Raw genomic sequence first — 18,208 nt, 5'->3', positions numbered from 1 at the left:
ATCCCAAAGCAAACTTGCTTATAAAAAAAGAATAATAATTTCTTACGTAGGTAACACTATTAACTGTAAACACTACACAACCTTCCTTGTTACTGAATCTAGTGAATAGAGAAATTGTGGGTTTTTTCTTACTACTAAAAGATCAAGTTTAGTTCAATGTTGAACCAAAGTATGACTAAATCGTAAAAGGAATTTTGCAATAGATGAGATTTCATTTAGAAGAAGAAAATCAACAAATTGTTTGTTTGAAAGCTATAGATTTAGCATCTATTTTATTTACATAACTGCAAAGGCTGGACTCTTTTTAAAATTCAATAACTGAAAAATCCTACTTCTAACAACTGGCAGAAGGAAAATTTAAGTCTGTACAGAAAATCCATGGTTGTGAAAATATCAAAAAGCTTTTTACAGGTTAGATTACACACGATCCAGAAGATATAGAAATTATTCATGGGACTGATCTCTAAAAGCTTATTTTATTTCAGTTTTATTTTTTCTTCAGAAAAATTAATATAAAAAATTTAACATTTACACAGTTGTAGAAGAAGCTTTAAATATACAGGATGTAAAAATAAAATAAACAAATCTGCTATGAAGTACACAGACACTTCAATCTGTTTGAAACCATTTGACACAATGTAAACTGACTTGTGTCTCTTAATCCCTCTAAATAAACTTGATTTTTTATCTTATAATAGACAAATATGTTTTCAAGTAGATATCATGAAAACAAACATTTTGAATAACACATGTTGAAATATGTAGTATCTACAAGTTTCACTAACATTTGAGAAATAAAGATATTTTATTTAAAATTTCATTTAGCATAATCTAACCTATCTTTACTAATTTAATAAGAGACAGAGTTATAAAATTTTGTTTGATAAAAAAATAAACCATTACATGCAAAACAACCACAATTAATAAAACACAAGTCGTAACACAAACATATCATACCTGTACAATTCAAAACAATACAATGCTTGTTGACTTTGTTAGTCTACTTGTTGCTTTTAATACTACACTTTCATCAGTCAGTATATTAAAACAAAGGATTTTCTTTAAACAGTTGATTTTTGGAATAAAAAATAGTAGGGAAAATTTTACCCACTGCATAATTCCTATGTGAAACATAACTGTTTTGGTTTTCTTTGTAGAAGTTTTCCATTGTTCTATGTTTTTGAAAAATTCCAAAATTTAATTTTGAAAACTGATGATGTATGATGCATGTTTATACATGTATGTTTTTTTATTTTATATGATTATTTTATGTGCTGGGTATATAATTTTACTTCCTTGTATAAAGTAAAGGAAGTATTGTGATTGTGAAAAATTTCAGTTTCCAGATTTCAACAGAAATATTCATTTTGACTAGTTTTGGTGTGATGTCTGTACATATGTATGTATGTATGTATGTATGTATATATGTATCTTGCATAACTCAAAAACGATTAGCTGTAGGATGTTGAAATTTTGAATTTAGGGTTGTCCTAACATCTAGTTGTGCATCTCCCCTCTTTTTGTGTCCAAAACGTTTTCTTAACTGCAGTAATAAGTCCTTATTGAGAGCTTTTCAATGATATACCATAAGTGATACTTATTTTCATTCGTTCCAGAGTTATAGCCAAATAAAATTTAAATTAATGGAATATTTGGATCTTGGGGAAAGGCACAGTTCGAATCAGACTTCACCTCATTTTTTTTTTTTTTTAATTTAAATATATTGATTTATTAATAATTATTAACCTCTCATTGTAAAATTTAAGATAAATAATAATTCAATAAAAAAAAAATATCAGAAGTTTTTAATGAAATAAAATTTTATGTACTTTTCATTAAAAAGAAAAAAGTGTAAATGTAGTTTAATAGGTGTACAAAAAAGTCCTAACTTTTTGATGTGTTGTCTGACAACCGACAACACATCAGATTTTTAACTCTATTAACTTGTTCAATGCTATGATATATATAATGAATTAGGTACTTAGTATGCTAAAAAATATTTTTCAATACATACTTACCAAATGTTGTACTAAGGTGTAGAATGTAGCCCAAAATTTTTTTAGGTTTTTTTTTGTAGTAATTTGTGATGTCATAGATTGGTATTTGTATTTGAGTAGTAAACACTGTGAATGAACAGATTCCGAGGCAGCCATGTAGTGTTCCATTTCTGTTCTTTGTTTCAATGAATATATTTTATTCATTACTACCACTAATTATAATAATACTAATGAATTTATTTATTTTTATTAATTTATTTATAGTATTTACAACCAACCTCACCGTTCTACATTCCACTTATCTGTTTTCATGGAACTTATCAAAGCACTCAACTGGGCACAATACCCTACTTCTCTGGATAAAATTCACAAAAAATGTTGTTTGCTCTCTTTTTCCATTTTTTGTTACAAACTTGGCAAAGTTTTCTTTTCCTCCTACCTTTTGCATCTCTATCTTCATTTTTTGCAGGTCAATGCATGGTATGCCTGGAAGAGTTCATTTCAGTTGCCCCTCTTTAGGTGGTACAGTTTCTCTGTAACTTAGAAATTGTACGTAGAAAGTTTCTCTTTGTCATGCTCTCTGTGGATTTTGTATAAGTGGTGTGCATTGACCATAAGCATTTGTAAAATATGGACAAATATTTCTTTTCTTATACCACCGAATTGTTTTTCTCTCACAAGGATAATAAGCCATCATATGGATCCATTCTGTCAATACCTTTCATATGTACATTATAATATACAATGGGTTTTGGTTTCTCTTGTGCTGTTTTATTTTATTTATTATTGTGAACATTTTGTTGTCAAACTGAGAAGACATGTAGGTGACAAGTCTTTTATCCAAGGTCAACTTGGTGGACAGGCAGTTTAGGAGCATTGACTTTTGTAAAGTTTGGAGCAGATTAGCCCGCACTAAACATGTTAATCAGTTTGTTAACCATGAAACAATAATTTAAGTCATAACACAAACATGACATCATACCTGTACTATTAAAAAAAAACACAATTCTTGTTAGCTTTGTTAGTCTACATGTTGCTTTTGATACTCTACTCTCTTCAATCAGTGTATTGAGTAAAGGCTCATAATGCTTTATAAGTTTGTAAATGATCAGATAGTTTTTTATGTGGGTGGTGAGTTCACTATATAATCACATAAGATAAACATTACACTTTAATTAAAAAAGGTTATAAATTGTTCTTTGACAGAAAATTGGTAATCAGGATAAGGCATGAGCTCCTCGTATAATATAAACAGAGTGTTCAAAAAGTGATACAACCTTATGGAAGAATGTTTCCTTCTTTTGTTAAAAGTTAATTGAGGAAAAATGGGTTACACACTGTCTCCCAATGATGTGCCAGTTATACCCAGACCCAGAATGCTTTCACAGAAAAGTGTGGTGTGGAAGCACCAAACAAGTTCTCTATCAAGTGTATGACAAATTCCAAGAGACAGGGAATATGGCAGATACAGCCAAAAGTGGTTAACCGAAAGTGCTAACACCACAAAAGTTGATATGGTTGTGCAAGCTGCATATTCTGTTAGTCCCAAGAAGTCTGTGCGATGACTATCTAGCCAGTCTGGTCTCTGTTGGTAGTGGCCATATAGCTTTGTGAAAGTGTTTAAAAGATGTATCCATACAGAATCTGTGTAGTTCACAAGTTGTTAATTGCAGACACTGGAAAATGTGTAGCTTTATTCATCTGTAATACCAGATGGGAAAGAACTGGATGATTGGTTTTGGTCTGACGAGGCATAGTTCCACCTCAATATATATGTGAATGCATATAATTCATGCATTTGGTGTATGGTAAAATCACATCAGCTGCATGAGTCTTATCTGCATGGACAAAAAGTGGGCGTTTGGTGTGTAATGTCATGTAGGCAAATTTTCATGACATTCTTTCATGGCATAGTGAACAGTGGGCGCTACATATAGATAGATGGTGCAACAATATTTATAAACACTATACTCACAAACCAGCTAGAGTGCACATGATTTCAGCAGAACAATGCTATGGCTCATACAGCCAACACTACGACTTTCTTAGATCAGTGCTTTCCAAGGGGTTATGATCCCCTCGCACTCCTGATTTATCCCCTCCTGACTTTTTCTTACTGGGATAGCATAAGGATGCTGCTTGCAAAACTCATCCTCACACCATTCCTGAATTGCAGAGCAAAATTGAACGACGTGTTGCTGCAATTCCTCAAAAAACATAACAACATGTGTTTAAGAACAGGTAATGTCGTATTCAATTATGTGAATTGCACAATGGAGGCCACTTTCAACAACTATTGATATAAGGTCAAGTTTATGAGCCTGAGGAGTGATGTCCCTCAAAGTATGGCTTAAATACAGTTCTACTTCACAACAGTAATAAACACCCTTCTGTACCAATCTGTTATGGGATTAATATGAAAGAAATGTAAGATGCTATGAAAACTGTTATTGAAACAGTAAATTATAAAACGCACAGTTGGAATGTGTGTGAAGTATTAGGTCTTTTGTTAGGCACGCAGTTAAGGTAAAGAAGATACTGCTGTTTTATTTGTGAATGGAACAGCCAAGCTAGAGATCAGCATTATGTAGTAAAACAGTAGAAGGAATGCGAGAACTTAACTCCTGGCAAAAAAAATTATTTATTAGCCTATATTTAAACCAGAAAAAATATTTTTATCCCCCTTCATATCAAACTAGGATTAATAAAATTTTTTGTAAAAGCTATGACAAAAGATGGTCAGGATTCTTGTACACAAGCCAGCAATTCCCAAAAGTAAGGGAAGTAAAAATTAAAGAACGGTTTTTGTTGGCCCAGAAATAAGGGAACCGATCAGGGGTGAAATATTTAACTTTGTGTTGACTGATGTAGTAAAGATGAAACAAGTGTTAGAAAGATACTTATGAAAATTTTCTGGATGACCATAAATCACAAAATTACCAGGATATTGTAGATAAACTGTTAAATTTATTCAGAGCTAAGGGAAAAAATATGTCACTAAAAGTTCATTTCCTCTATGTACATCTTCATTTCTTCCTGCCAAACCTTGGGGCTGATGAATATGATGAACATTTCCACAAAGATATTCAGGTTGGAAATATACTAGCTGATTACTGTTGGACTTTAATTTGAAATGTACCTGAGGCTACCTACAAAAGGAGGGTAAGATGCTAAGTTTTAATATATGACATCCCATAACATTAGTTATATAACTTTTACAGACGTTTAATGTGTTATTTCTATTAAACAGAGAGTGACAGAAAGATTCTATTTAAACATCTGTAATCTGCGCAAAAAAAAAAAATACTTAAAGAAATATTAAAAGAGTTTTATTTTATAAATCAGTGTAAATTTATGTTTGCTTACTGATAATAAATTCATAAATTGATAAAGTTTCAATTATAATCTTTTGTTTGAAAACATAGCAACTAATTAATGTAGTAAAGTCATCAAGTAATCTTTTGAACTAACTGATTAATGCAAGGTATAAGTAAGAATAGTTTCAAAAACTGGGTTACAGAAAGTTGAGCACCCGGTGAGTTTTTTTATGTCAAAAATATTTTTAGTTAATAATTCACAAATAATTTTATTTTTATTTTTGAATTTTACTTGACTAAATATATTTGGTTAGTTTCTTTCTGTGCCTAAAATGTTGACAGATGAACAAAAGGATAGACTTTCTAGAGCTTAAACATTTTTTAGTGCTATCAAAATGAAGGAGGTGAACTGACTGAAGATGAGTGTTGAATATTGTAAAGTAAAGAAAAAAAGGCGTTTATGGAGAGGGGGCAGCCCACTATACTTTGGAACAATAAAGGTATATTAGTTATTAAATTCCTTGATTGTGAAAGTACTAAAAATGCTGATAGGTACTGTGAAACTTAAAAAATCTTTAATATGCTATTCAGGATAAAAAATGCAGAAAGCTGTCCATTGAGATTTTGTTTTTGAACGTCAATGCTCGATCCTATACTCCAACAAAAAACAGCTCATGATTTTGCTGAAAAATTTTCAAACATTCACTATAAATTACCAACCTTGTGTCCAGTGAGATTACTTTTTTCCATTTAAAACTGCTTACTACCTTTGTTTAAAATCCAAAGGCTTGTAAATTACGGGGAACTGAAGGATGAATTAATTGGTTTAATCACTGGCAAGAAAATATTTTGAAGACCGAGTAATAAAACTAATAGCATAATATGCAAAATACATTATTACAGTAATTGGTGACTATGTGGAAAAAGTAAGTTTTCTATTTGTTTACATTTGCATTACGTTGTTCAAACACTGATGAAAATTTTTCTGTTTAAAATCATATAATTTTTCCCATCTAGTTTGTGCGTTTTGTTTCTAATTAAAGTTGAACTTCTCAGATTTATGTTACATTTTAACAGATGTTATTTACATCAATTTTTCAGAATTAAATTCTCTACAAAGTTAACAAGAAATGTTTATTTATTTATTGGTAAATTAACAAAATTATTTTATTCCAAACCTAAAAAAGTGTATTTTCTGTCAAACTTTTTTCAAGTTTTACCCAGTTTTTCTTAAAACATTTTCTGACATTGATATGTTTACATGAACATTTTTTCTTATTTTTTGCTACAGAATCATATCTTGAGAGATTGTCATGCATTTAAGCTGGATAATCTAAAAATCATTTATTGGTAACGCTCTCATGCTCTCTAACACATGCTTGATCTCCTCAAGCCTTCTAAGGTTGGGTTTCTGCTGCTTGGAGGCCTTAACACATTTGCTATTATGCCTGCAATTTTTTGGTCTGGCTATTTCTCATTACACTGACTGTGTAGGGGTAAAGCAAGTTATAAATGTTATTGTTTTTACAATACAGGACTCAGCAGGTCTAATTTTCATTATACTTTATATAAAAAGTTTTTATGAATGTTCTTTTCTATCAATGTTTTATTTCAATGAAGAAATTTAATATTTCTTCATCTGATGAATGGTCTTAAGTTAATATTAACGTAATGAGATATTTACTAATTTGTTCATACAGAATGGACATATTTTTATTTAATTTGTGTTTTATATAGATGAAATCTCATAATTAAAATGAAAACAGTACCAACTGGAATACTGCTGAAACTTTAATTTTCTACCACACTGTCCTGTTATAATGAAATGTAGGATTTTAAAATCAAATCTGGTTTAATTGAAAATGAGGTACACTCTGGTGTATTTAAAACCACATTTATACACGTATTTTTTTACTATGAAAAGCAGTATTGTTTGTTTTTAACATGTACTTTCTTAGGGTATGAATCAGTTTTTAAATAAAAACTGCTGATTTTTCTGTCAAGGAATTATTATTTTTACAAATTATTATGATGAGGTTGCTAAACTTTCTTGATCACTTAAATAGAAAATATTTTTAAGATAGGTTGACACTTGATTTTCAGCTAACAAAAAAATCATTTCATTCAGTTCTTTATTTAAAGAAAATTTATTATGTAGTAATAAAACAGCAAAATTCTAACAAAATTATGACACATATTAAGACATATAATTACAATAATTCACATTTACAATAATTAAGACACTTTTACAATACAATCATTCTTAATTTTTAAATATTCATAAATTTTGGCTTTTTCTAGCATCTGCGCCAGGAAAATGTCTATGCGGTAATCATGGTTACTGTACAATTAACTTGAAATAATTTTATGCAGCAAGAGTCAACCAGACCAGGCAAGATACCAGGCCACAGAATCTTCAGAACCTGGGACATCAGTAGGGCAACAGAAGCTACTGTGAAATGCTGAAGAAACTTCACAGGTTAATTGAAAGCAGAAGGCACAAAGTCATAACGTTGTTCTTTTGTTTTGAGTTCAATTGGGAAATTTTCAACCACACATTTCACTACAGATGTAGTGATCTCTAGTTATCTGAATTGATGAAGAGTTCATTGGAGGAGTAAATAATTGGTGACGGAGGAGCCTACATATGGATATCACCCATACTTAAACTTTCTTTTTTTTGGAGAAGTAATGTAGGTATATAATATGTATCTTTCTTTCTATTAAAATCCTTCTTTCTATTTTTATCTAACCTAATATATAATTATAATTTTTTACCAATCAAAACTTAATTTTAGAACAGCAGTTACATAACATTATTAACAAAAAAATACACTTTTAAATAAGTAACAACATACATACCCAGTTCACATGCCGCTGAAACTGGCGATTACAAGGGGAGCAATAATACTTTCTCTTTTTTTGACTGTTTTTACTGTGTTCTCGGTGAAATACTTTTTCTTCATCTTCAATCTGGATTAAAGAATGTTACAAAATTACTGTTATTTTTCAAAAACTGGTGTGAAATTATTTAAATAACAAGTTAGATTGCAATAATTATCTGCATGAATTTTGACATTATAAAAACAATAAAAAAAATCTTCATTAATTCTATTTGAAAAAACTCCATAAACCTGTGAAATGTATAATGTATAATTTAATCATATTAATAAAATATAATTAATGTCTACAATAGTGAAAATTATAGTATCCTACAAGACTGGTTAATAGTTAGTAAATTATTTGAATCATACTAATTTAATAATGGTAGTATATATAAAATAAACTGAAACGAATGTAAAGATTTATGAATTTATAAAATTAACTGATCCTTTAATCAGAGATTATTAGAATATTTGAGAGCAAACATAAATAAAAGAAAGAATTTTACAAATGTAGCTGATCATCTCAATAGACATAAACACACAACAAATATAGAAAATAGTTAGGAAACACTAGAGATAAATAATAATACTAAACTTTAATATTTACAAAAATATTACATTTACAAATATAAATACACACTTGTAAATGAGCTCGTTACCAATTACAGTTAAGTTGGTCACAACAACAATCAGTTTTAACTTATGAGAGAATTAAAGAATTGCCTGGTAGTATTTGAAAAACTGATGAATCAATGGATTTGAGAAGTACTTATATGAATTATTAAATTTGCAGTGAGCCTACTATTAATTTGTGTATTTATGGTGATATTTGTTGGAATTATATCAATAAATTTTATGATGTAATTTTCCTATTAGCTGAAATATTAAATATTAAAACCAGTTTTAATTGCATTAATCACCTAATGGCTAATTCAATAGTAACTTAACCTTGCTGTGATTAACTTTTGGATGTGTGTAAGAACAATTAGTATATCTGAATGTAAAAAAAACTGAAAAGGTTAATCCTTGAAGAGAAAGGCAATCTGTAGCTGTTCAATAAGGAAAAAATCTTAACTATCTCAATAAGTTTATCCCTCCACCTTCAGCACAATCTTCCTTCTGACTTTTGTCACCACTCTGTATGATAATTATTATTCATAAACAGCTGTTGTGATAGTTTGTTGTACACATGTCAGTTCCAATGATATTATTCATCAAGTTCATAATTCTTGCTTAATTTTAGTTATTCTAAGGTCAATTACAAACAATAACACGTTAATTAAATCTTTCTGTGTGACTGGAATGTGCTTCCATAGGCTCACATTACCATCTTAATGGCTGAAAGCACTGATAAACAATATGTGATAAAAAATAATGTACTCCTGAAAAGAAATATGTGACTGGAGTTAAAATATCACCACAATCGGATCTCCAGGTGAAAACTGTTTCAGGAGTTCATAAAAACAAGATCAAGATCAAGATCAATCAACAAAAGATACAGGTAGGTACAGTGAATATAGCTGGAAAACATAAAGAAAGAAATGGAACCAAACAATATAGATATACCCAATTTATGTAAAGTTAGATGTGAAGAAGAAGGTGAGTTCACTTCAGGTGAATTTAAAATGATATACATACGAGCAAAAAGGAGAAGCAGTACGGGAATCATTATGAAAAAGAATATAGAACAATACATTTCAAGAATCATAACAATGAGTGATTGAGTAATGGTTACAAGACTTAAAGGAAAGATAATGGACACAATTATCATCCAGGTCTACTTAGACAGCAGAAGCTGATGAAGTTTATATGGCCAAATAAATCAAGTGCATGATGCCAAATAAATCAAGTGCACAAATTATAACAACTGTGATGGGAGACTCGAATAGCGTACTGGGAGAAAGAAGGAACTGATTGAATTTTATGAGGAGAATAATAAAAGAATATCTAATACATGGTTTAAAAATCATAAAAGAAAGTTATGTACTTGGAAATGTCCAGGAGATCTAAAAAGATACCACTTCGACTTTATTTTAGTAAATCAGAAATTTGTAAATAGTGTGAAGAATTGTAAAACCTTACCTGGAACAGATGCATATACAGATCATCGATCTGATTGCAGACTAAGTGGAATACTGTCAAATTAAAAGATGAAAAATGTAGCAGAACTAAAGTAGAAGAAAAGATCTCTGCAACCCCACCTAAACAGAATGTCAATGAAGAGTGGTATTCTATAAAATAATGCGTAAAAGAAAGTCTTGATGAAGAAGTAGGAAAACGTAAAAGTATAGCAAAAAGGAACGAATGGGAAACAGATGAAAGAAGTAGATTTAAAAATGCTAAGAACAATGAAGGAAGAAAAATGTAAAAGAGATTGAACTACAAAATAAGGAGAGTCACTAAAGACCAAGGAAGAACGGATGAATAGACTATGTGAAGGGACAGAATGATTGGGAAAACAAGGAAAAGCTGAAGAAATATATAAATAAAGAGAATTGAGTAAAGTACAGATATATAAAATAAATAAGACAGGAATAACGAATTTTGAAAGGAGAAATAGTATCAGACATAAATATTATTTGGAAGAAAAATGTAGGAAAATTGAATGAACTGTTAAATAACAATGAAAACCGACAAATCAGAGATAAAGAAATGAAGGGTCAAATCATTTTAAAAACAGAAGTAAAAAATTCATTCAACAAGTTAAGATGTAAGAAAGCTACAGATTGTGATGATTTACCAGCAGAGGTGTTAAAGGTCTTAGGAGAAGGTGCAATAGATAGATTAACAAAACTTGGAAATAAAATCTATGATTGGTCAATGGCCAGAAGATTTCCTTACAATACTTATGATACCCATACCAAAGAACAATGCCAAATACTGTAAGGATTATGGGACTATAAGTCTAATAGCCGTATAAAGCATTATACGGCATGGTATTAGACTATAAGTCTAGACTATTAGACTATAAGTCTAATACCATGCCGTAAAAGCATTAAGAAGAATAATACTGAACAGGAAAGAGGGTAAGATAGAGAGAATGTTGAAAGATAAATAGTTAGGCTTTAGAAAAGCAAAGTAAAAAAGTAAGTTTTGATAGAGAAAATGATAGATTTAAACAAAGTTTTGTACAAATGTTTCAATGATTAGGAGAAAAATTTCCATCAGGGTTAAATGAGATAAAATAATTAAAATTTTGAGGGAAATAGGATTGGATTGGAGAAAGAGAAGATTTATTAAGGAACTATGCATAGGGTAAAGGGTACAGGTTCAAATAGAAAAAGAAGAAACAAAGGCAGTAAGGATGGGAAGAGGAGTTAGGCAGAGTTGTTGCATGTCAACAATCCTTTTTAATCTTTATGAAGACCAACTATTTGAAGCTTTTGAAGACGTAGAGGATGGTGATTATGCAATAGCAGGTGGAGAAAAAATAAAGACAATTAAGTATGCAGATGACCAAGTAGTAATGGCAACAACAAATAATGATGGATTAAAATAAGGAGGGTAGGAGAAAAATATGGAATGAAAATAAATGCTGATAAATCTAAAGGAATGAGAATGTTGAAGGAATACAGTGCAATAAAGATTACTATTGAAGAGATAGAATCGTTGTAATAAGGATAAAATCAAAACCTAAACCGACAACGATTGTTAACGTCTATATGCCTACAAGCGCCCATGATGATGATGAGTTAGAGTGTGTATACGAAGAGATTGATGAAGCAATTAAACACGTAAAAGAAGATGAAAATTTAATAATAGTTGGAGATTGGAATGCAAGCATTGAAAAAGACAAGGAAGGGAATATAGTGGGTGAATACGGGCTGGGCAAAAGGAATGAAAGAGGGTACCGACTTATAGAGTTTTGCATGAAGTATAATTTAGTAATTGCCAACACCCAATTTAAAAATCATAATAGAAGAAAATACACTTGGAAAAAGCCAGGCGATACTGCAAGGTATCAGATAGATATCATGGTTAAGCAAAGATTTAGAAATCAACTCGTTGACTGCAAAAATTACCCTGGAGCAGACATTGATAGCGACTATAATTTGGTGATAATGAACTGTAGATTGGGGTTTAAAAACCTGAAGAAAAGGTGTCAGATGAATCGGTGGAATTTAGAGAAGCTTGAGGAAGAGGAGGTAAAGAAGATTTTTGAGGAGGACATAGCAAGCGGTCTGAGTAAAAAAGATAAGGTAGAAAATGTAGAAGAAGAATGGGAAAATGTTAAAAAGGAAATTCTTAAATCAGCAGAAGCAAACTTAGGCGGAATAAAGAGAACTGGTAGAAAACCTTGGGTTTCAGACGATATATTGCAGCTGATGGATGAACGTAGAAAATATAAGAATGCTAGTGATGAAGAAAGTAAAAGGAACTATCGGCAATTAAGAAATGCTATAAACAGGAAGTGCAAACTGGCGAAAGAAGAGTGGATTAAAGAAAAGTGTTCAGAAGTGGAAAGAGAAATCAACATTGGTAAAATAGACGGAGCATACAGGAAAGTTAAGGAAAATTTTGGGGTACATAAATTAAAATCTAATAATGTGTTAAACAAAGATGGTACACCAATATATAATACGAAGGGTAAAGTCGATAGATGGGTGGAATATATTAAAGAGTTATACAGAGGAAATGAATTAGAAAACGGTGTTATAGAGGAAGAAGAGGAAGTTGAGGAGGATGAAATGGGAGAAACAATATTGAGATCTGAATTTAAGAGAGCATTAAAAGATTTAAATGGCAGAAAGGCTCCTGGAATAGACGGAATACCTGTAGAATTACTGCGCAGTGCAGGTGAGGAAGCGATTGATAGATTATACAAACTGGTGTGTAATATTTATGAAAATGGGGAATTTCCGTCAGACTTCAAAAAAAGTGTTATAGTTATGATACCAAAGAAAGCAGGGGCAGATAAATGTGAAGAATACAGAACAATTAGTTTAACTAGTCATGCATCAAAAATCTTAACTAGAATTTTATACAGAAGAATTGAGAGGAGAGTGGAAGAAGTGTTAGGAGAAGACCAATTTGGTTTCAGGAAAAGTATAGGGACAAGGGAAGCAATTTTAGGCCTCAGATTAATAATAGAAGGAAGATTAAAGAAAAACAAACCAACATACTTGGCGTTTATAGACCTAGAAAAGGCTTTCGATAACGTAGACTGGAATAAAATGTTCAGCATTTTAAAAAAATTAGGGTTCAAATACAGAGATAGAAGAACAATTGCTAACATGTACAGGAACCAAACAGCAACAATAACAATTGAAGAACATAAGAAAGAAGCCTTAATAAGAAAGGGAGTCCGACAAGGATGTTCCCTATCGCCGTTACTTTTTAATCTTTACATGGAACTAGTAGTCAATGATGTTAAAGAACAATTTAGATTCGGAGTAACAGTACAAGGTGAAAAGATAAAGATGCTACGATTTGCTGATGATATAGTAATTCTAGCCGAGAGTAAAAAGGATTTAGAAGAAACAATGAACGGCATAGATGAAGTCCTACGCAAAAACTATCGCATGAAAATAAACAAGAACAAAACAAAAGTAATGAAATGTAGTAGAAATAACAAAGATGGACCGACCACTGAATGTGAAAATAGGAGGAGAAAAGATTATGGAGGTAGAAGAATTTTGTTATTTGGGAAGTAAAATTACTAAAGATGGACGAAGCAGGAGCGATATAAAATGCCGAATAGCACAAGCTAAACGAGCCTTCAGTAAGAAATATAATTTGTTTACATCAAAAATGAATTTAAACTAGATAGGGAATCTTGGAGAGCTGCATCAAACCAGTCAAATGACTGAAGACAAAAAAAAAAAAAAAAAAAAAACATCAAAAATTAATTTAAATGTCAGGAAAAGATTTTTGAAAGTATATGTTTGGAGTGTCGCTTTATAAGGAAGTGAAACTTGGACAATCGGAGTATCTGAAAGAAAAGATTAGAAGCTTTTGAAATGTGGTGCTATAGGAGAATGTTAAAAATCAGATGGGTGGATAAAGTGACAAATGAAGAGGTATTGCGACAAATAGATGAAGAAAGAAGCATTTGGAAAAATATAGTTAAAAGAAGAGACAGACTTATAGGCCACATACTAAGGCATCCTGGAATAGTCGCTTTAATATTGGAAGGACAGGTAGAAGGAAAAAATTGTGTAGGCAGGCCACGTTTGGAATATGTAAAACAAATTGTTTGGGATGTAGGATGTAGAGGGTATACTGAAATGAAACAACTAGCACTAGATAAGGAATCTTGGAGAGCTGCATCAAACCAGTCAAATGACTGAAGACAAAAAAAAATTGAAGAGAAGCATTTAGAACAGGTTGGTAGTTTTAAATACTTTGGAAGCACAATAAAGTTTGATGTAAGTTACACCGAGGAAATTAAAAGCAGAATTGTAAATGGTTAAGATGGGTTCAGCAAGGTCAGTAATCAGCTAACAACAAAAAATACACCTATTGATCTGAGAAAGAGATTTGCAAGATGTTTTTTTAGAGGTTGGAATTATACGGTGGAAAAACATGGGCTATAAAGAAAAGGGAACCTTGATATCTGGAAAGTTTTGAAATGTTATGGAGAAAAATGCTAGTTATAAAATGGCAGGAGAGTGTATCTAATGATCAGGTCTTGACAAATATAAATGAGAGTAAGAGTATGATTAAGACAATACAAAAAAGAAAAGCTAATTGGATCGGTTACATCCTAAAACATGACTATATTAAAAAAGTAGTAACTGAAGAAAAGATTGCAGGTGTGAGAGGAAGAGGAAGAAGGAGGATAGGAATGCTGGATGATTTGGAAGGAAGACAAGGATACTACAATTTAAAACAAAAAGTTCAGGACAAGCCTTCATGGAGAATGATGTTTCTTGATTCCTGTCAATAGACAGTTCCACTAAAGAAGAATCTTCTCTTAGTCAGTGGGAACAAGTAAAAGTCACAGGGTGCCATGTTTGGAGAACACAGAGGCTTTAGCATCAGTACATGGTTATTTTTACCTAAATAATCATGAATTAATAGTTAAGTGTGAGGTGGAGCGTTATTGTTGTAAAAAATCCAAGAATTATTTGCCCACATATGTGATTATTTTCATCAGATTGCCTTATGTAAACAGCATAAAAGTGCAAAGTATGTTGCTTGTTGACTATAAAACCTTACAAGAATTCATAATGATGACACCATTTTGTAATGAAAATCTTAACATTGAACTTCGAATGCTTTTTTATCTTGGTTCCTCAGGAAGCTTCCATTGGGATGACTGCATCTTTGTTTCAATATTATAACTATACCTACATTTCATCAGCTGTATGACTTGTCTGAATAATTCTGAGTTATCAAATAACTTTCTATGCTGCTGTATGGTAAAATTCCCCACACTTTTGGAAATTTTGCTGTTGCTTGTTTTGTAACCAAACTAACATGTCAAAACTGTTTCAGACAAACCATAAGAAATTCCTACCTCTTCAGCAACTTCACTAGTAGTGCTTTGATGATTGATTATAATGACCTTTACTAAGGTCATTCAGAAAGTTGTCAGCCTAACAGAGAGATAGCTGAAGTATGTCCTAATAACTATGTGTCAAATATGATCCTTCTTGTGGCATATTGCTAAGTTTTAGACATGTGCATTTAGTTACTCACTTGTGGCAATTGAGAAAATAAAAATAAAAAAATGGATAAAACTTCTGAAGTTTGAGTTGTTATAAAGTATTTTGTTTTAAAAGATTTATCCCTGGAAAACATGAAAAAATTAGACTTCACTTTAAATGATTCTTTCCCTTTATTTTGATGGTAAATAAAGTGGTCTTCTGAATTTAATTGGATTGTACATCTATTCATGATGATAAACACTCAGGATACTCAAAAACTGCTAAAAGACCAATGAAATTATCACAAAAATCCACAATGATGTATTAAATGACTGCCTACTAAAGGTAAATAACCTTGCTAATGTTGCAAACATCTTAATATTCAGTATCCACTAAATTTTACATGACGTTTTGGGCATGAAAAACCTTTTTCTTGATGGGTGCTGCATTTGTTTAATATAGTTGACCATAAACACAATTGACTGAACATTTTTGAAGGGTATTTTGACTTATTTTAAATGTGATTCTGCTGAGTTTCTTCAAAATTTTATAACAATAAATGAAACAAAAATCCATTATTACAAGACCAAACAGTGAGTGGGAAGAGATGAAAGTTATCAAAAAAAACAAAACTGGTTTCACCTGAAGAAAAAGTCATAGCTACAGTTTTTTCAAATTCTTGTGTTGGGGGTCATATATACTACAAGGAAATGGCATAATCATCACCCAGGAATATTATGCTTCACTAAAGCACCAACTAAAGGGTACTATTTTAGCTAAATATCTACATATGGCCAAAAAGAAAGTGCACCATGATAATGAGCTTTACACACACACACACAATATAAAATATTTTTTGAAAGCATCACTCAGAGCATCAATGTAAGTTTTCACTTATACCAAGGGTCATGCCTCTGGAGGATACACCCAAACCCATACAGAATTATTTACAGGCCTAGCTGCAGGAATATCTACCTCTTCTATTTTATCTTTGTCAGAATCTGGTTCATAAAGTTTGTTGCAATCAGAATTCACATCTCCTGTATCACTGAATAAACCACAATCTACATCTGAATAATCATCATCACTTACCATCATCTATTTCATTCAAGTAATTATAAATGGCAACAGAGTTAAATAATTCATTCATTTTGAACGACTTTTAACAGGAAAAATAGAAACTCACAGTTAACAGAAAGCAAAACAAACACGAGTGTAAATTGTAAAAAAACAATCCAGTAAGTTCAGCTGCCTGTAATACCATTGCAATTTTGTATGGTAACTCTAGTTTTGCCAATTATAACTTTTACATAATTTTCTTTAAAAAAATTTTAATTAATGGTTTTTATAAAGTGAAATTTTAGCTTTCAAATAATATTTTTTAAACAGCGATATAATGTCATAATGCATCTTGATCGTGACTCTAGAAGTTCATAATGTAGCACATGCATTGCAATAGATAGATGGTTGGTGGTTCCAGGTTTAAAAACTTCAGTGGTATTAGGCGATTACTTACCTTTAGAAAAAGTAAAGTAAAGCTTTCACTTACTCTAGTAAATGTAAGTAAAGAAGCTCTTACCTTTTCACAGCTTTAAAGTATAACAAAAAAAAAGTTATGTATATCTAAAAAACATGAATAAATTGATTCATTAATTTCAGGTAGAAAATTTTTTAAGTGGCTAATTATAAGAACTATAATTGAATTTTATTAATTCGAGTTTTTATGATTAAAATGGCATCTGAAAATACAAACCTAGTTTTAAATTTTATGCTAACAACTGAAAACACTAAAATTGACTTTCTAGGAATAGGCAAAACAATTACTTTAATTCACAAAACTTACATTTTTTTCACTTACTTCATGTCCATCATCTGTTGTTACCTCCATTATTTGGGCCATTTCACTCTGGTCCTGTAAATTTACACACAGAATCAAAGAAAATGCATGTAACAAAACGCTATTCTTAAAAAATCTAATTCTGTAAAATAAAATAACATAAATTTGAAAGCTCAGTGGGGTTTTCAACTAATGGCCTTCTTACAAAAATTTTATCAGACTGGGAAACACCATACTGAAATGTGGCTTAACGGTTGCTATAATCATGGAAAGAACACCTATAAACAATGTCATAAACAGGGTTTGTCAGGTTTTGAAAAGAAAATTATGAAATTCAAAAATAAATTTTTAGGGGGGGAAAAAAATCAGTTTTAATAACACTTTTATACATTAATCTACTCTAATGATTTTAATGTAGGCAAAAAGTACACAGCAAGTTGTATATACCAGAGACAGGCCTGGCAACACTGTTGTCTGAGTGGAGTGCATCTGCACAAGACCACATCATGTAGTGATTAGACATTTATGTACATTGTACATAGACCCAGTCTTTATCAGACTGCAGGAGTGTGTAACTAAC

The 18,208-nt window shown here is 31.0% G+C and overlaps 1 protein-coding gene across 7 annotated transcripts in view; it reads right to left on the bottom strand.

The window, feature by feature from the left end:
- The window catches only part of LOC142323910 (uncharacterized), a 70,492-nt gene that overhangs the window by 12,679 nt on the left and 39,605 nt on the right, over positions 1-18,208 (bottom strand). For 6 of the 7 annotated variants that reach the window (XM_075364264.1, XM_075364306.1, XM_075364298.1 and 3 more), the window contains exons 9-10: positions 17,635-17,703; positions 8,177-8,287 (exon numbers count right to left, since the gene is read on the bottom strand). In XM_075364264.1, coding sequence (XP_075220379.1) covers positions 8,177-8,287; positions 17,635-17,703 — 180 coding nt within the window. The remainder of the gene's footprint in view (positions 1-8,176; positions 8,288-17,634; positions 17,704-18,208) is intronic. The other variant, XM_075364273.1, reaches the window with a different exon arrangement.

Source organism: Lycorma delicatula, chromosome 1 (genome assembly GCF_047948215.1).
Source record: "Lycorma delicatula isolate Av1 chromosome 1, ASM4794821v1, whole genome shotgun sequence".
Classification (NCBI taxonomy): Eukaryota; Metazoa; Arthropoda; class Insecta; order Hemiptera; family Fulgoridae; genus Lycorma; species Lycorma delicatula.
Note: the sequence above shows the minus strand (reverse complement) of the source record. Positions and strands in the feature narration are given on the sequence as shown.